The sequence below is a fragment of the Octopus bimaculoides genome, chromosome 2 (genome assembly GCF_046866305.1).
Source record: "Octopus bimaculoides isolate indiv1 chromosome 2, ASM4686630v1, whole genome shotgun sequence".
Taxonomy (NCBI): Eukaryota; Metazoa; Mollusca; class Cephalopoda; order Octopoda; family Octopodidae; genus Octopus; species Octopus bimaculoides.
In genome coordinates this window covers 120,081,054-120,103,289 of record NC_142929.1, presented here as the reverse complement: position 1 = coordinate 120,103,289, position 22,236 = coordinate 120,081,054, and the positions used below count along the sequence as shown (strand labels likewise).

General features: G+C 32.6%; 1 protein-coding gene across 1 annotated transcript in view; it reads right to left on the bottom strand.

Moving 5' to 3' along the window:
- LOC106876909 (carbonic anhydrase-related protein 10) overlaps positions 1-22,236 on the bottom strand; it is a 1,209,344-nt gene that overhangs the window by 905,592 nt on the left and 281,516 nt on the right. The window contains exon 2 of the mRNA XM_052965551.2: positions 16,712-16,759. Within this exon, the coding sequence (XP_052821511.1) occupies positions 16,712-16,759 (48 nt within the window). The remainder of the gene's footprint in view (positions 1-16,711; positions 16,760-22,236) is intronic.

Here is a 22,236-nt window from a genome sequence, read left to right as displayed (position 1 = left end):
TAAAAGTTTCTTATATTTCTGTTGGCTATACTAGAAGCAATATTTTAGTGCAATTTTCAATCATTGCAACGGTCGGTTTTTTTTTTTAAGAATTAGTAAAAACTGACAATACTGCAATGAACATTTACGTAATGAATAATATTTTATAAGACTAGAGTTGTGATCCATTGCATACAACCTAATACATGAACAAATAACCACACAAGTGTTTCTATATACTTGATGGACTTGTATATCCAGCATCTGAACCTATCTATTAACCTGTCTTCAAGCATATCTTAATTGGGAAAAATGTTTCGCTAATTCTGGTAATGATTAAACTTTTGCAATCATTGATATTAAATCTCATTATGTTGTCTTATTTCTATCCTCTCTCTATACAATAATCGGCGAATCTATTCTACAATCTTTATTTTACCTTCAATCAAGGCACCAGGGATTAAAATTTAAATTAATTGCCTAGGGAAAGATTTCGAACGTGACACATCATGATTAATAACGTTCAAGTGCATGGTTATCATTATTGCCTGCTAATCATCCCCACCGTTATATGTTTGTTTTTTATGACTCAACTACAGATAGGAGACTTAATATAGCATATCTTCTTACACGTTTTCAACAGAAACGGTGAGCACTAAAGCAAATAAAAACAAAAATGAAGACTACACTTTATTTCAAATTGAATGTACTTGTTTCTATAATCACTGTAGCTAGAGGATTTATCCTTACATTCGCTTGTGATATTGTTCAGAGAAAAGTAGTAGTTAGGTCTGAAAATGTAAACATTTTCTTTAGCAATAGTTCCGTGTGGTGATTTATTTGGGCTGAGAATTAAATAATTTTAAGGAGATTTTAATTAATTTCTTACGGTATATTTTACAGTCATGCGTGGAATATAATGTGAATTCCATGTATTAATCTAATATTAATATAACGACGGTAGCCGAAACGTAGTCTCGACTGTGTAGCTGTGGCATAACATTGTTATAACATTTATCACTCTTACTGTGGCCGCTGATCGTTAGAGTCTCAGACAACATATCTAGTCAGATTTAGTTGCAAAGTCTATCATTGTGAATTTAAGGACCATCAAGTTGAGCTTTGCCCGCTAAAAGAAGTTATTATAGAAAGTTTTGAATATTTAGTATATGTGTATACGAATGATATTGTTTACATACGAAATGCTATCCTTCACAAAGACAAATAGTATATCTCAGTATCAAGTTTGATATTGGTTTGGAATGTTGACACAAGGCCAGCAATTATAGTACGTTGATTTCATCTACCCAAGTGTTCAACCCGAAGGATGAAATGCAAAGTCGACCCCGGCGGAATTTGAACGTAGCGACAGATGAAATGCCGTTAAGCATTTTGCCCGGCGTGCTAATGATTCTAGCTGCTTGCCGCCTTCTGATCTAGTTTAACATGACCTAAGAATACAACTATAAATATATTGTCATGTTTAGGCTCAATTTTCAGACTACTTCTGAGAAAACACATGTCGAAACATCGGTGCCCCAGAATACCGTGCACCAATGACCCATGTATGTTGGACACACAGTCGTCTTAAAAAACAGTTGTCCTATAATGTACACTGCATATTTCACGTTTGAACTTACCTATACGTGTTAAAAATAAATATGCATATATTCGGTCATTGTCATGTTTGTCTTTCATTAACTCCAAGTTTTCTAATCAAAACTGTATCTGACTTCTTGGAAATTGTATGGCATAATCGAGGTAGATATTTTCAGGCGAACAAAAAGAAAAAGGTTTTAAGTTCCGAAAGGAATCTGTCGATACAGAAGATATAAATGCAGTATGCAAAGCAAAGCTATGTATCTGATGCATATATCTCTGTCACTTGCACAACTTTCGCTATTATTATAAATTTTCGTATGGAGCCAAAAAGATAACTTCTTGACTATAAACGTTAAATGGGAGAAATCGTCCAGAATATTCATATGAACTTTGATATATCAAACGTTCATCGTTTCTTGCTTCTTTCTTCCGGTAGATACTCACCATCTAACTTAATACTTCAGTCGTATTCCAATAACTCACTTATACTACTTGAAAAGTCGTTTAATGAGTATATTTCTTGCGAAGATAATATTAGCGATTCAGTTCTTCCTTAAGGCTATCTCACACATCTTCACTTTTTAACTGGGTAGTAAAATGTTTCATTGTTATAATCTACTGACAGACGCATTAATATTCAAAGTATTGACTTAATCGAGCTTAAACTCACTAACGTTTACTTCTTGGTTTTGACTCTAATAATAATATTTTCTTAAGAGAGTTTTGTTACGTCTCTAGACAAATTCACTTCGTAGAAAGATAAACGTTTTACTGCAAAACTGATTGAAGAGTTTCACCGCTAAACTGTCCCTATGATATCGACTTATCGGCCCAGGTCCAATAGTTGGTGTAAAAAATCCTGGTATATTATAGAGATTAACACATCATTGTGAAAAAAATCAGTGTTTAATAAATAGACAAACTATTTGAACGAAAGTCGAGGCATTTCTGTATGTGATGGTTTCTGTTGAATTAAAACATATACTAGCAGATAACAATTCTCTGCTCCACACATCAAATTGATATGAAGTATCATAGAAGCTAAACATTTTATTTTCATTTCATAACGTTCCGACGCATAACACTATTTTGAAGAAATTCAGCGTTACACACATTTCATTTTTACAGCGATCGAAATATATAATTTTATTTTGTTGTTGTTAAGATTGTGATGAGTAGACCTATGGTCAAAACACTCACCACCATAGCTTATATTCACCTAAAACGTTTGGGTAAAATTTGTATGTAATTCGTCTACTGTTTCAAGCAGATCGAGTGATCCGATAGGTACTTCTCGTTGAACCGATTAGATATGTTAATGAGACACAGATTTCGGAAAGACAACGTAAGTTAGGGATCCTCACTTTAAAACACACTAAACCAAACTATCTAAGCAGAGGTACACGTAGGTATTAACATGTAAAGAAGATACATTAGTTTCTTATTCTATATATGTTCTGAGACATAGAGTTTGGTTAATGAAGCCTTATTTTATGAGAATAAACTTATAGCGGTTAGTATTTTAAGACAGTGAAATCTGTAATTCATCGTAGTCCTTCAGCTCAGCGTTTTCTATCTAGTCCACTCATTTAGGTTTTCATTTAGTTAACACATTTAGCTAACTAATATGAAGAGAAGATATTTCAGGCTTGACACAGATTTTATGTAATTGAGACAGTGTCTCGTGGCCTGCTAGAGATACCAAAAATTAGGCACTAGCATCTCAAGTAATTACGCTGGATACAGAGATCATAAATATGGTAAGGTTGAACAAATAATGAAACAGTTACGAGTTAAACTCCATATATAATAGCCCTCGTTACACATACATTTACAGGCACACATAAAAATACATGTATATTTATATGCATATATATGTGTACGTATGTATGTATATATATATGTAGGCATGTAGGTATGTATGTACGTATATACGTATGTATATTTACATCTAAATAATTTTTGTTTGGTTTACGATGTGATATCGTCTGCAGTGCTGGGCTGACGTCAATTTTTCACAGTTTAGCAACTCGATATTTGCTTATGCAACTGGAAATGGTCCACAGATAGGGTTTTGAATTCTATGTGTCTTGACAATAGTGTGTTGTTTCTAATTTCGTACGGCATATGACATTTTATTCTAAACTATTTGTACATTCCAATGCAATAAATATTTTCTCTATTTTCCTCCCTTTTTAATTGCTTTGCGTGGGTATTTGCAGTTAAGCAATCAGATTTCCATAATCGTAACATTGTATTCGGCTACCTAGATACTCTTTTTCTTCGCTCATTGTGAATTACTTAATAAGATGATATCACCATCTTTCTTATGGACGTCAGCTTGTTTACATTAAGCACTATCTGATAATTGTTGCTATCCGGGAAGTACTTTCCGACTAGGCCAAATCATATCTATGCACACTCGATTCTGTGCTTTAATCAATGACAGGTCAAATTTACAGACAATGCTAACGTCTTCAAAAGTGCCGAATCGTTTTTCATGTTTGAATAGTGATTATGTTTTATATTGTGCTATTGGAACTTTTGCAATTTTGTCAACGGTGACCACATATTGTATATTCTTTTGTTTCTAAGTCGAAATAATTTCTTAATATGTTGGGAGTGGATTTCAGATCATAATTTATGTGCATTCGTTTATCATTGACAATTTTTGTGCTGGTACCAATGAAACCGACGATTTTTGATAATTTGTGCTTACAATGCTAATCTTGAAATCAATAACTGTATTAAGTCGCCTCTATATCTAATTAATGCCACTGTGTATGTTACATTAATATTCTTTTCTACTCAAGGCACAAGCGCGAAATTTTGGGCAAGAAGGACAGTTGATTAGATCAACCCCAGTACGTAACTGGTACTTAATTTATCGACCATGAAAGGATGAATGGCAAAGTCGATTTCGGTGGAATTTGAACTCAGAACGTAAATACAGACGAAATACCGCCAAACATTTCGCGCGGCGTGCTAACGTTTCTGCTGGCTAACCGCATTTACTGCATTAATATTGTACGGGCTCATATACCTCAGTCCGATAGTAGCTGCCCATCCTTAATCAAATGGGTCTTCGATTTTCAGCAGACTAGAAGAGTCGTAGATGAGTACACAGTGTCTCCAAGTAGTGTATTAAGATGAGTGCCACGGATAATACGTTTCCTTTCCAAATCCATTGCTAGTGTACTTCATAAAAGCCACCTGCCTGAGCGTGCTCAGATTTATATCGTAAAATATTTTGTTGGATAATTAAGATTATGGTCACTGAGTAGGAATAAACTTGGAAAACATAGTGAACACAGATGTTCATTTGCCCATGAACGTGGAGCCATCACTGTTCATCAGTGGATGATAGCCGGCTAAGCTGCACATTCACAATGCTGTCTTCCATTGATTTACTTGTAGTCTTGAATCGATGCTTGCTAAGTGCAATTTTTTGCAAAATAGTAGCGCATGTTTAGTTAAAAAAACATTACTTCTATAGACGCAACCAACTCTACTGTCTAACGACAATTTCTGTAACTTCCTCATGTATTCCACTCCAATCTTATATATGTAATGCACTCTGACTGATATTTTATTTATCAACCACCAAAAAAGATAAAAGGCAAAATGGATCTCGGTGAGATTTGAACACAGCGCAGACAGATAGTAGAATTACAACGTGAGGCATTATATTCGACGCTCTAATGATCCTGCCCACTTTATCAAACATATGTGAGTATATATGGGCGTTTTTGTGTGTATATATGTGTGTACGAACGTATGTACATATGTTTATGTACAGAAAGATAGACTGCTAATTTTTGTGCATAAATTCGTGATTCTAATATGAGAGCCAATGACACTCAGACAAATACACATACGAAATGATTGATACATATCAAGATATAAGAATAGCGAAGTTATGAACGGTTGATATAATTGCTCACTTCAACTACACGGTATTGTAAGTGTTCCATAAGTGCATTGTATTTTATATACGGAAATAGCAGCACGAAAATATCAAATATACGAATAGATCCAAATCAGATACACAAATATAATTTCTAGATTTTTCATTTCTCAACCTTTGTTCAATTTATGTAAAGCCAACTGCCTATCCCGTACCTCTTGATGTGCAATAAAATATCATTGTAGCTTGAAATGTTTCTGGCTATTGTGTAATGGCTCATTATTTACTCATACGTTCTGACAAACCAGCCTTTGAACCACAAACTTTTCTTTTTCAAATACAGCTGCAATCAAGCAACCTGAGAAAAAGATAAAGAGTAGCAGATAAATGTGTATGCGTGTGTGTCTGCGGGTGTGTGTTAGTGCGTGTGCGTGTATGTGTGTGTGTGTGTGTGTCTGGCTATGGTGTTAGCAAATACATATTTTGTCTCACAATACAAATATAGTTACGTTGAATTTGCGTAGACATGCTTCACAATGTACACAAATAAGAAACATGCTATATTTAGGCAATATCAGCAATATCATTATTTCTTTTACTGTTTTAATTGTTACTTAAATCTATAGCTTCAAGAGCAGTAATTAAGCTCTTTTGATTGATACGCAATCGCCTATATATGTATGTATATATATACACATCATCTTAAAACCTCACGATCATGCACATGCATAATTATACATAAATATATACTTCTACAAACAAAGCATACGCGCACATATCTATGCACACACATATGTTTGTTAAAGTGGGCAGGATCATTAGAGCGTTGGATATAATGGCTCACGCACGCTCACACATACACACACACACACACGCACATACATACACATATACATCTATTGATGTCTGTGATGCACACCTGCATATATGAATACGTATAAAACATGTGTGGATTTTTTTGTTATTGTAATATATATGTGTGAATTTGTATGAGTAGCTACATATATCTGCAAGTATTTTAAAGAACCTTTTAACTGTTTGACTTTTGTGAATGATAGAGAAGATAGCAAAGATGTATACTGCCTAATAAATAGTGTATTAGGCAATCCAAATTAATGAGTAAAGGGTCATCTTTAGTATGCTCGATGTAAAGCTGAGCATTAAAATCTGTTTTGCAACGTTTATATATATATATAAGGATAAGATCGATATTTAAATACCGATTCTATCAAGTGGCCAGCATGGGATTAAAAACCATCAAAGGTAATAATCATTATAAATTATAATTTAGGGTATCTAAGAGGAATTTTTAAGCGGGCAATTCAAACTGGTCATGTGCATACGTGCATATATATGTATGTATACGTTCACATATGTAAGTATATCGTATGTTGCATATATATATATATATATATATATATATATATATATATATATATATATATATTTATGCGCTTTTCTGAGTATATTCCACTGATGAAGCAAAGCATTTCTTATGCAGAGCCAGAAATCCGGGATCTGGAATTATCCAGTAATTTTTGCTAGTTGATTGTGTCTCTTCGTCTTCTCTCCTGGTGCTATATGAACATTTATTGTGGTTTTAGAGTTAGGTTTTGACTGCTATTTTGTAGTGCTATATATAAATTTCATGTGGTTGGTATTATTCCTAGGTTTTTGAAAGTCATAAATGCTGAATAACAATTCTTTGATACTCCTCTTCGCAGACGTAATGGTCAGATATTTACCATATTACTGTTCTAAGCATCGAGGCAGCCACGAGTTCCGAAGTTGTTACCTAAGCCTAGTTCAGATTTGTCAGTTCTGGTCACGCGATGGTAACAGAAGCGCTGCAAGAGCTGTTAAAAGGGGAAATCGGACGTAATAGATAAAATTACTTTCCCTACATTGAATAATCGAGAGAAATTGAATGAGAAATGTCAGGTTCTATGATTACCAAAAGAGTAGCACGTGTTTGGTTAAGGAAGGAAATGCGAAGTAATGAATAAAAGTGTTTTGCCTCTTTTCTCTGGATATTCTGGAAGAATTCCAATAGAAATCTCAGCGAAGTCTCAGTAAATATATTTAAAGATATAAAGTGAAAAAAAATTCGATACAAGATAGCTCAGTTACTGATAACAGATCAGTTGTTACTTTTATTTATTACATCCGCCTTAGCGAAGGTGGAATTATTGTTTTCAGTTGTGTTTGTTTATATTGTGTTTGTCCGTGGACAAGATATCTCAAGAACCCCTGAATGAACTCGGATAAAACTTTCAGGGATGTTTGACCTCGTGACTGGCACGATTTGATAAGATTTTGGGATCAATCTGGTACTGAACAAGGATTCTGGATTTATTTTTCCGTTTTTCTTTTAACTTAATTTTTGAGAGCGGTCGAGGTCATTTTTAGAAATTTCGTTTGTGAGAGCAGTCGAGCTTATTTCAGATATTCTCATTTTTAAAATAATCTCCAGTTAGTCGTTGAGAGGACGATGGTGTTGCCCTGACGGAGGTTTGCGCTCTCTGAATGCTCTTGCATATTTATTGTTTTGATGAGCAGTAAAATTCTGTATAATAACAAACATGAAATATAATGCGTTTGAAACATTAGTTGACAGCAATGCGACTCTATACAGATTTTCACAAGAAAAGAAATGAAAATAATAATAGACGAAGCTTGATTCCAATTAACATTGTCCCACGTTTATTCCCATTGCTGGCATTTGGACAAGTGTCCTCTCCTCTGTGTGTGGGTTTGTGCGTGTTCTTGTGTGTGTGTGTGTATGTGTGTGTGTGTGTGTGTGTTTGCGTGTGTGTGTGTGTGTGTGTGTTTGTGTTTGTGTGTGCGCGCGCATGTGTGTGAGTTTGTGTACATGCCTGTGTGTATGTGTGTATATGCATATATATATATAGTGCATTATATGCGTGCGTATTTGTGTGTTTGTGTTCTTCCCCACCGCTTGACTGCCGGTGTTGGCTAGTTTCGTAACTTGGCGAACTGGCAAAAGAGACACACAATATAGGTACGAATTTTACATTTAAGCTCTTGAATCGATTTATTCCAATAAACCCTCCAATGCGTTGCCCCAATATGGCCGCAGTCCAACGAGTGAAACAATTAATAGAGAAAAGAGGAAAATCACACAGCTAAAATACTTTCAGAAACCTCTACGAATTTCTTATATTCACATTTTTTAATCAAAGTGTGACGATTTTATTAGTTGTAACAATATTCTCCTTGTGATTAATAGACTTCTGTAACTTGCGTGATATATGACAATATTTCCGTTTCTTTTTTCTGATGATGGTAGCGGATAACTCTTGAAATCTCAATGAGCTTAATCATTAGCAATGCTGTGGTTCGAAGCTTACACAGTTCGACAGTAGTGAAATATGAAAAAGTTTTGAAAAGATAAAACTTCAACGTAAACCTGTCATTAAATATACGCATATGCACACGCTCAAGAACGCACAATCAAACATACAAACACGTTAACACACACACAAAAGGCAATTTAAGCACTACGAATAGTCTAAACACCTAAGAAGGATCAGTAGAGACATAGGTATCAATGTCTGACAGTCAGCGCACACACATTCGCATATGTATCAAACTACCTAATCATTTTAGTCTTCATGCATATACTTATATGTGTTACTACATATTTATCTCTTGATGTACCAATCATTTTGAATTCATTTCTGCCTCTATCTGTACGAGATATTATTTGTCTTTGCCTATAATTTTATTTCAGATATAATGACTGGCTCGGCTTTTTCAGCTTCACATATCCGTTATCATTATAGTGATGTCAACAATGACACGATAGCATCATTCAATCAACTGTAATTATAATAGTTTATGCAGCTGAGGAGCGACAGCAACCTTACACAGCTCCCTACTTTATTTAAGATCATCATATCGTCACATGCTATCACCCAAATACGTGAAATTGTTTCTCTGAGTTTCATTCCCTTAACTTAAAACAGCTGTATAAAATCGTGTAAGTAAAAAGCAATTTAGAGCGAATAGTGAACCAATTTGGCGTCACTTCACCAGTTATATATAGCTGGCTTAAATCCCCCCGATTAGACACCATTAGCCTAAACATGGGGCTCTTTAGATAATGCTGTCCTAGAAACCGCTAAAATATCGTCTTAATTGCCTTACGCCACTGGTTCTGAGGTTGATCTACTGATTTTGACGAGAAGCTAAAACGATAAAAATAACAGCAACCTATCTTATGACAAATAATACCACAGAAAAACTCAAGCTACTGAGAAAATGTACCAAACAGAAGAGGACTGTCAAATAATTCACAAATCCGCTAACTGACAACGCATCGATAACAAACCAAAAAGTTTTTGTATCAGAATATCTTTGAAGTTGTTGAACCAACCAATCCTTTAAGAAGATAAAAGCAATTATTTGGTTTACAAATAGAAATGTGATAAAACAAATGATTAAATTTGGAATCGGTCGTAAATAGTGTTGGTCTGGTTTAGCAAAACAGCGAACATGAATTGTAAAATCCATTAACCCGATGTGCTGAGTTGAATATAGTGTCAAAAACGGCACCAGCTATATTTACAGGGGAAAATAGATGCAATGTGTTAGATGTTTCTGAATGAGGTAAAGCTTTATGTTAATTGAATTTCGATTAGAATTTGTATGCCCAAATTTAAATCACTCGTTTTTCACCATTTGTATACTTTTGACTATATTATGCTGTGAGTCATTTTTGTAAGACACTAGGATGTCAGGTTCTTATTTATCACAATGACCGACGAGTTTAACCTTGTAGATAAATCTCAGTAGATAAAATTCGATAGGAAGAAACGGTAGTTTTTGTTGTTGCATATACTTGATTAGTATTATTTTCTTAACCTATGCCGTCAATTTATTAATGAGAAGAAAAAATACCTATTTCAACAACACAAATATTTCTTATTAAATATATATGCGCAGTCTAGAATACAGCAATACGTACATATACTTATGAACAAACTAGGTAGGAATCTATTTTACTCACACATAAATGGCCTCAGGATTCACGTGTCATATGAGAAATCATTATGTGATCTGTTTTAGTGCGAAAGAAATACTGTGAAAGCTTCATGAAACCTTATTCTAGCATCTTTAAAATGGTTAAATAGACACAGTAAACTAATACTACATATGACAAAACAAGTAATGAAGACCCTTTTAGACTGTCTCTTAATAACATGTTTTATAAAAGAAGAATAAATCGGCACAAAGCAGACGCTATAACTCTCATAGAGGTACAGTTTTGTAATCTGCTTGAGGATCATAGGATTATTCGAGGAGATCAGACCTAAGTTTAAACAGAAACAAAAATGGTTTCAAAATACAATACAAAAATAGTAATCCAATGTAATGCAACTGCTGTGAAAATCCGTCAAATATTTGTTGAAACCCTACAGTCTTTATTGGCTTAACGTGCTCCTTAGAATGTAATGTGATTCACTATAAGTCTGCTCAGTCAAGAGTGAGGCAGATGAACACAGGTTTACACACACATGCATATACACACCGAGGAACACAAACTTGCATACACACACAACTACTACCTCATTTACAAAATTTCATAGCACGAATAGATGCCATTGACTTATTCATATATATTCTTTTGTTTATCGGTGAGTAAATTGAAGTACTTCTAACTACATATCTAGGCTGCTACTAGTTTAGTATATTGGTGTTCTTTAATACCCTTTCAATAAATGTTATATAAAGATCATTCTATAACAATATTTCATTTTATGATTTACAACAAAATTCGACCAGTAAAACACTTTTTCTGAGCACCACTTACAATTTTCAATATATAGAAAACCAAATTAGAGCTATATTTCGCATTTTTAGACAAACCACAAAATTATTAAAAGTTTCAATATGAATTCAAATTTATGAATCACTGTTCTTATGACTTATATGAAGATATATTACAAGAATAATCACATCTTAATAGCCGTTCACTTATATATATATATATATATATATATATATATATAAACGGGAAACATATATTTGGTTCAATAACTAAACACACATTATCAACTAAATAACAAACCTTTATATGCAACACACATACACACATATTTAATGAGAGACATCCACACACACACACACACACACACACACACACATATATATATATGTATATATATATGTATACATATTTATATATATGTCTCTCTCTCTCTCTCTATATATATATATATATATAAATATATATATATATATATATATATATATATATATATATATATATATATATATATATATATATATATATATATATATATATATATATATATATACATATATATATATATGAATATGCATATAAATATATATATATATATATATGTATATATATATATATATATATATATATATATGGGGATAGATAGATAGATAGATAGATAGATAGAGAGAGAGAGAGAGAGAGAGAGAGATAAAGTAATAAATTCAGAATGAGAAATATATTATAAGTGCAGACATACATATATATGTTTGTATATGTGTATGTATGAGTTTCGGTTCTTTTTCCGTAGGTGTATTAAATAAATAGTATCAGGCATTCCGACTATTATTGTACTATTTCACGCACTCTTATACCCCCACACAATGCACAAACGTATATGTTTATAAATACACAAATTTCAATATTCATAACAATATATAGTGATTTATGAATAGTGGTTCTATGTATATAAAACATGGATAATAAACTCTTCTAGCATTATGATTCTGTTTTTATTGTCCAACAAGCAGGGACAATGCAGTCCAAGATACTCAACAAGAATCGATAATGACAAATACAACTAAGTAAGATATTCAAATAAAACGAGAATTGCTTGTTTTTATAAGGCAATTTCTGTATTATATATATATATTATATATTGGTAGTATCTTGGTAGTAGTAGGTCGCATTATGCCGCGTCTAACTTTATGTTCATGAATATGAGGTCACCACTCCTACTTTCTTTTTCTGTACCCTTTCCATATATTTTTACATATGCCCACGGTTAGTCATGTATGTTTTTTTTTTCTATTTTTTATTTAGAATTATTTTGACTAGTCACGTGGTTAGTAGGAAGATTGTGATAGCATGTATAAGATACAGCTGTCTTTAAACGATATGAAGATCACGTAGATATCTGTTTTCCCAAATATCGTGATCGCTTGTACTATTCCCTCTCTAAGATGTCAAGCTCAAACATCTGTGGCCAGAGAGAAGCTAAGATCCACATTAGATCATGCTTATTTCTTGTGATTCAGCTCAACAATATCTGGCTGGTTGTGTTTTAGTTTAGTGACTGCTTTGATTTTATAATTTCACCAATATTCTTTTGACCAATTACTTGAAGTCTAGTTGTCTTTATGTGCTGCTATTTCTTTTTTTTTTATTTAATACATTTCGGATTTTTTCTGCAGAGGAGGGTATTTTCCTGATAGTATCCCTCATGGCAACCGGTAATAATGTGTTTGACCTCTCCAGTTTTAGTCTTGCCCAAACCATATTTGTTGTCCGTCAATGTTTTGTGTATTTTGTACTGCAGGTATTTAGTGTGGATCTCTTACTTTTGAATCGCATAAAAGCAGCATTCGAAGCGGAATGCTATAAAGTTATCGGTAGCCCATGCAAAGATTTTGATGATTTATTCCTTCTGTGGCTTGCGTCTTTCGTGACAAGTCTCCACGCCTATGGGAACTAGAGAATTTTTTATCTTGTGTCACTTATAATTTTTCAAAGCTCATTGGAGTGAGATTTGCATCAGATTGTATTTCATAATTCTCCCCATGTTCATTAACTATCGTAATGTTACTGATGTTTCTCTGCTCGCAACCTTGGGCAAAATAGTTATAGGCACTTTCCTCTGCTGCCGAGGTTGCTTCATTGTAAAAGTATGTGTTTCATATGATATAAGCATAGTGTTAAAACCACGACCACAAGACTGACATGTAAGAAGCGTCATTTTAACATAGACATTGACGTTGAGGTTTCCAAGAAAACTGTAAATTGGCCATTTATACGTCTGTTTCGTCAAGTTCTCACAGAGATAAAGCTTGAATTTTACATGATAGTGAAAAGTGGGGATAAAATATTACAGGAAATGTTGAGGGTAGAACGTAACAGAATAGATGAATAGTCAGGAAATAAATAATCTATAAATTAATTAATCAAATAAATCAAATTTTCAAGCAAATGGATACAGAGAGATATGAAAATGCATGATATTCTTTAAAAGTGTTTTGAGAATTAAAATAAACAAATAAATTGAGGTAGGAAATTTTGAATTGTTTTGGAAGAAACACGTGAATTTTTCAGTGTTATGGGATAGCTAGAGCTTTTATTTAATATTCAGTGTTGAATGCATATTAAATGAAAAATAAAAGGAAGGACATTTCAGTGTAAATATGGAAAAAGAATTTATAAATATGTAAAAATAAGTTAAGGTAAACGTAATATAATATTTTAAAATGCGTTTTGTACTCATAGTGGAATCGGTGGTTTGTGTGGTTGATAATATGAAGTGTTAGAAAGGAGCAAATTTTAGTATAAATAGAATGACATTCATAAACATATTTCAGTATATATGTAGAGGACTGTCAGTAGATGAATAACGCCTCCCGTGCGCAAGTATATGAATTTAGGTATTATTGATTGAATGAGATCTAGCTAGCTAGATATATAGGTAGGGAAAGAAAGAGAGACACAAGCAGATAGTTGGAGGTATACAGAAATATATATATATATATATATATATATATATATATATATATATATATATATATATATATAGAGAGAGAGAGAGAGAGAGAGAGAGAGAAAGAGAGAGAGATGTGGGGAGGGAGGGAAAGAGAGTAGCGACCTAGAGTTGGGTAGCGACCTAGAGTTGGGTAGCGACCTAGAGTTGGGTACCGACAGAGATTTTGACAGATTCATATATATTACTTATGTATAAATATAAATAGATTGATTGGCAGGTCCTGCAGAAAAAAAAATAGCTAAGAATATGTAGATTTAAATTTGAAGAAGGAAAAGTGGTAATGGCAGAAATTTAGGGGCTTGGATAAAATGACTAAATCTATGTAAAATTTAAAACTTAACTGCACACAGGCATGTAGTAATGAGTAACTGCGAAATGGATGTGGAAATGTCTCTTAACTTGAATAGAATTTATAATTAAATTAATGAATATGGTGTATACAAGAAATTAGTAAGATGTAATTAGAAAAATGTTGGATGCTTCGATAATGGAAAAAGTAGCGAAGAGCGCATTGGCTACATAACGTCATAATATGTTAACAAAAGATAACACACTGACGCAATAGAAGCACGTAGTGTATTTAAAGTATGCACAGAAAAATGCTGATATATATATATATATATATATATATATATATATATATATATATATATATATATATATATAACACACACGCACACACACATATACACAAGCAACACATACGCACACACATACTTCAAACTGCCAGTCAAATACCTTTCTAAACCCATTCCATTCGGGTCATTTCAAAATGTAACCACATGTGAATCGTTGGCTATTTTTCCCTCCGCCTTCCTTTTATATTGGACATTCTTCTGTCTCCTGTTCCTGAAGAAGAGCTTTGCTCGAAACGTTAAATGACCTATCTTTCCTTCCGTGACCGTCTGCCACGTCCTCGCATTGTTGTTATTTGTGTTTGTTCTTCCTTCATTTGGATTTACTGTTATATATATATATATATATATATATATATATATATATATATATATATATATATATATATATATATATATATATATATATATATATATATATATACATAGGCTATTGTTTGCGTGTGTGTGTGTGTAATTTTCTGGATCCGATAGAATCAAGCTATTTACATAACAACGGTAACAAGGTAGTGTCGGGGATAGCGCACCTGTGGACTAAAATTGTGTGCGTACTACAACAAATACGAATTTGACCTCCCAGTAAATCATTCATTCACAACTATTGACCAAATACACGTGCACGTAAAGTTACACAAGAGAATACTCCATCAAGTGTTGCTTAGTCCACTGTCAGCACAAGGTCCAACGAAAAGAACGTTCTCAGTGTAGTGAAGCATAAACAATAACACAAATAGGCGAAGGTTCAATACAGCTGTTTCAGAATTTTCGATCATCTGTAAATAACACATTTGAAACTGCTGTAGTAAACCTGACCCACCTGTGTTATTATTTATAGATAATTACATACATGCATGAATACATGCATGCATACACACACATACATACATACATAAACGATGCATACATACATACATGCACACATACATACATACATACATACATACATACGTACCTAGTAAGTTGTGACTAAATGTAACAAACAGAAAAATGAGTGTGAGATGAAAATAGCTCGAGTGTTTCGAACAGGTTAATAACTAACACAGATGAGAACAAGATAATCTTTTATTTGTTTCAGTTATTTGCCTACGGCCATGTTGCAGCACCAACTTTACTCGAACAAATCGACAACAGGACTTATTCTTTGTAAGCCTAATATTTATCCCATTGTCTTTTTTGCCGAACCGTTTTTGCAGGACTTTTTTTATGCGGGACTATTTGTGGCGCACATGGGATAGATTCTTGGAGTGAAATGTTGAACTTACTAGCCGATAAATTTTGTAAATGCCTTTCATCATGTGTTTTTGATGTCGCTTGGTCAGATACCCATGAGTTTACAGACATTTTCAGATTTATCGTACATCATGTTGAGGATTGGAAAAGAGTAGTTTTATATTCTTAACCATGAAACGTTTAGAATCAGTAGTTCTTTGACTGCTATTTCTAAATTTTCAGTATGTTGGTGAAGCAACTCATGCTGACCCCTTATATTTATGATTATACATGGTTTTACCGATAAAGGTTTTTTTCATACTGAACTACTTGGCAAAATTGTTAATTATTAATTTTATTACTAATTGGCAATTCCCTGCCCTATATCTGTATATATATATATATATATATATATATATATATATATATATATATATATATATATATATATATATATATATATATATATATACAGACACACATACACTCGCACGTGTGCGCAGCCGCGCACACAGAGGTTAAATTTTAATTTGCCCACTCTCAAACGTCATATTTATCGAGTGTCTTTATCATCTTACCTGAAATACCTTCATATGTCCACCAGTCAGACCAAAGCGATGTTTTTCCTACACAAAAAAAAAGAAAGAAAAGGAATCAATTAATAATTGCCATGTTTAGATATTTCAAGTAGATGAAGAAACAATATTCTGAAACGATAATAGAAAACGGGTTCATATCTATAACTTATGTGAGAAAATACTTAATAATTTTTAATATTTAAAATATATGAAAATTAAGATATGTGGAATTAAATGAAACATGTCAGCAGAATGTGTAATAACACAAAATAATATTATAGTCAACGTACGTTAAACGCGGGTGTCGTAGGAGTTATTGCTTAATCACCGAAGTTTCGACCCATTTATACTAATTAACCAACGATGTTTGTAAACTAGCAAATGTTCCCATAAATTCAATAATTGAGTCACTGCCTGACACATAAGTGAAGTAATTGGAACCGCGTTCGTTTCGACGTTGTGTAATCATATGTTCGGTCAACTGACATTTTACCGTGTATTTGTTTGAGTGTTCTTTTGAGCTGTTTATCAAGCAGAGTGGATGTTATAAATGCAAACCCGGATACTTGAGATACATATTTTTATCTGGCTTCCAGAAATATTCCTTATCTCTAATTTATCGCAAAAGATATAGATCACATCGAGATTATTTACCTATAATCACACGTAATTAGATTGAATCCAGAGCCATGTGAGTGGAAAGCGAGTATCTTACCTACTTCAACACAAGTTTTTCAATGACTAACCATGACACACTGTTACGTATATGATATTAATCAGGTAACTACATCGAATTTCCGAAGTTTGACAAGCAGAGATTCTTTGAAATTAGGATTAAATAACTTTCCGTATGAAGGATCAGCCAGAATGCATAAGTTTGAGCTGGAGTGGACTGAATTTTCAGTTTCTCCTACTAATTAAATCACTGCATGTAAAGGGTATTTTTCCGTTGTTTGTATCTTCGAACGCACGAACACTTAAGCACATACACATATACACACAAGCGCACATAAATTTCCATTACGTGGATGAGGTTCCGTAAATACAACATTTGCCCGATCAAATATAAATATTTCCATCATGAATGAATATGTCCATAAATTTTCTTCTTTTGCAAGGTTTACAAACATTTTATGAAGTCTTTAATCAAAGCTGTAACGTATACCATATATATACGTGTGTGTGAATGGAGGTATATGTATTTATATATATGTGTGTGTGTGTATATATATACATATATATATATATATATATATATATATATATATATATATATATATATATATATATATATATATATATATATATATATATATATATATATATATATATATATATATATATATATATATATATATGCATATATATATATATATATATATATATATATATATATATATATATATATATGTATATATATATATATATATATATATATATATATATGTATATATATATATGAGTGTGTGTGTATGTATGCGTGTATATATTAGGTGACAAAATGCTATGCAGTGAGAGAAGGTGATGGTGAATTTAAATTAAAATATGGTCCATATCTGCAGCATCAATTATAATTAATGCCTTATCAAGTGCTATTAAGTATTGCAAAAATTGTTTGCTTAAGGAATCATTTCATTATTTTTATTTCGTGTTATACAGTTAGCTGTCTTTGGGATGCGTCATTTCTCTAGCATTGCTTTAAAATATTTATACATTCGCAGCGATATTAAATCGCATTTCATCATATTTACAGTTTTATAGATTTTTACCGAATGGTTAGGTTAACCTTTTGTCATACAAGCATGTCATAAGCCATACCTGTTTACACAAGTAAATAGAAACAGATATACACAAACACTCACGTATGCCTACTCATATAGAAGCACACAGAACACCCATCCACCCAAACACATACACAGATATGTATGTACACATATATAGATGGATGCATGCCTGTTTGTTTGTATGCGTACATGTATGTATGTATAGTAATATATAATGGTAGCCTCTCACGCAATTTGTTGATGAACAACCCGTATAGATCACTTGTTCATAATGATCAAATCCTACTGGACGCTAGTTCACTTTCTCCATTAAATCGACATTTGCCTCTACTGGTGCAGAATGCCAGACGTCGGATGTCAACCTGATCGCAGAATAAATTGAGACGAAGTGTCTTGATCAAGACAACAACTCACAGCCCGATCCGAGAATTGAAATATTGTGATCATGAGAACAACACCTATAATATATCTATGTATGTATGTATGTATGTATGTATGTATGTATGTATGTATGTATGTATGTGTGTATATATGTTTATATATATACACACACGCATACATACATACACACACACATACATACATATATATATATATATATATATATATATATATATATAATATATATATATATATCTATCTATATATATATATATATATATATATATATATATATATATATATATATATATATATTACTTGTACACACAACAGTTTTCGTCTATCGAACGACACAAAGAATTGGTTTACTCGAAACTACAATAGGAAATATTTGCAGTATCTATTTGCGTCTATTGGAAATCCTCAACTCATCTTCCTCTTATATTTGTCTAAGACGGTACACCAGTGTTTAACGTTTATAAACAGAGGTGATGGTCTTTCAATATCTTTTGTCAGTATATATTTTTTAAATTAAGAAATGACTCCGTTATCCATTTGCTTACTATCGTTCATCTCTTTTTCATTTGGAATTCTGAAACTTATGTCAGTAACACCATCATATATACGATCATCTCCCTAGGTTATTTAAGTTCTCAGTATGTCTTCTGTTATCTTAACATACTAAGTTAGAAGAAGAGATATTTTATGTTAATTGAATCTACAATTATGTCAATATCTATCAGCTAGATAAAATGCGTAACTTAATTAAATTGGTCAAAACACAAAATGTTTTTCCTATTATGAAAGATTTCATCGTCGTCTCTACCGCAGCCACATCAATCCACTATCACACAATACTGCGTTTTCATAATACTCTTCCATAAATCAAGTTGACCCTATCACATTTTCTTATTTCCAAGATTTCATCCAGTTAATTTTTTTTTCTTTGTTGTCAGCCTTCGTGTAACATTTCATGCTGTCAAATAAGCTACATAGATTATTTTTCGAAATTAAGTCATAACTTTAACTTAGTTTTTATTTTAGACGCTGGAAGGGCCAAGTTGTCGAAACTTCAAGACACGGAAAAAAAGTAAGCTCTCCGTACACACGTATTACGAGCACTACATCAGTATTGTGCGTCTTAAAAGCCAACTTGGGGATAAATAACGATCCGAACAATCTTTTTTTGAAAGCGTGGTTCGCTCTATATTTTTAGTGTACTCTTTGGTGCAGTTTCTAATTGCTGATAATTTTACCATTTAATCAGATATCGGTGTCGATGAATGATACCTATGTGCAATGTCGTTCCGACTGTGATTACATCCTCTTCTTTGTAACAAGGTTCTATCTTGGTCTGCCTTATCTCTTATATTTTCAGTTTTAGAAGTTAGAATATATTTGGAGGAAGATTTGTTACTATGTCCTATAGGTTGCCGTGATGCATAACCAAATACTTCTTAAGACGTAAATTTTTATCCAGAAATAATATAATATTAAGGAGTAACTAATATTTCAATTCATAAAGTTATTGTTTACAGCTATTTTGATTTTTCATGTTTGCTGCATTGAATGCTACCTGCAGCATATCTATTTTTCATCTTAACGAGTGGCGTCTGTGGATTGTATTTACCTGGTTATATAACATAAGAATTTGCTGAAACCAATTCTCGGAAGGATTCCATTATTTCTTAGATGTTTTAGGAGAGGATCTATGTCACAACATCTAGTTGACCAAACCTTAAATATTTCACTTTTAATTCATTTCTTTCAAAACATATTTGACTTTAAACACCTGTTCAATTTGTATAATTATTTGCGTTGCATAATTATTTTCAATTTGCCTTAATTATTCCATAATTATTTGCATTGTTTTAATTTACAAATATTTCCTCTAATTTGCAAGCATTTTTAACAGCATTCAGAAATCTCATTTTGAGAAATAAAACTTGAAAAATATTGAAAATATAAAAACTTTTTTCCCTGGACATAGTACAATGCGTAATTATACAGACGTAATTAACATAAAATCTTATTTTAAGAATTAGGTGTTGAAATTAATTTCGTGAATAGTCACTTTGGTTTAATTCATTGATTTTCTGATTTTGTCTTCCACATACTTTTAAAAATTAAAAACATTTGTATAGGATTCCCAGATATATCTGTTCAATTACAATTTGATTTAAAATGTTCTTTCAGCTCCTGAAAATAGGGTGTTCAAAATCAGTTCAACGACCAATTACTCTGTGTTGTAAATACACAAACAATTACTTGGGAGGTTGTCATTTTATTGCTGTAGATTATCATTAAAATTTCGACAAGCGAAACTTGCTATTATATATCGCTCCAGAATATAATCAGTATTTTTTAACTGTTGATACTGAAATTGTTTAATGGCATTTTTGAACTCATGTTAGTCCTTATCGAAAAAAAAAAAACCTGCAGTAGAGGGTGGAATGCATTTGCGAAGTCTATAAATCTAACGGGGAAAGATGATGGGAAGAGTTCACTCGGGCTGTTGCAGAACGAGTAAAGTTGATGGTAAATCGAAAGACTGGGGTGTCATTGTATCTCTAGATTTTGCACGTACAGTTTTAAAAGTTCAGTAATTATCAACAAATGATATATACATGTAACAATTACCTGTTGAGTGTTACTGCGTTCTTAAAATAAATTTGTGTTGGATGTGCTTGCGTGTAGACGACGGATAAACGTGATCCCAGTCTTTCCAGAAGTAATATTTGATTCACTGGCATCCAAGTAACGAATTCGATTTAAGAATTTCTACTTCATTACCAGGTGCTAGTGTCTTACGTATGCCATTTTTATTCTTAAAATAACAAAATGAGATCAGTATATGTTGATATTCAGACTACTATAAATTTGCAGTTGTTTAATCCCAAGTCAGCAATAATCAAGCAAGTCTCTGATTGAAATGATCTATCCGTAACTATGCTATCATGAGAGTCCTTTTTCCTATGGCAGTAGTGTATGATAACTGTTCTGTTTTATGCATTGGGTGCCGATTACATTTTCATTGGTTCAAAACTTACGAGGAAAAGGAGAAAAATTCTTCTGAGAAGAATCTTGGTTCGAAGACATGTAGAAAATGTTATTTTCAGCCAAGAAATAGTCACACTGAACGATAGATTAACTCGTACCTTGTCCTAGGTTCACAACATATTACAGGATCGTAGTGTGACATACTAGGTATTTTGGTCATTTGAAATTTCATTGTCTGATTACAGTTGAATCCTGTTTGAGAGAGAGAGAGAGAGAGAGAGAGAGAGAGAGAGAGAGAGAGGGGGGAGAAAGAGAGAAGAAATATTTAACTTCACGTCTGGTACTTCGAAAATTACTCGA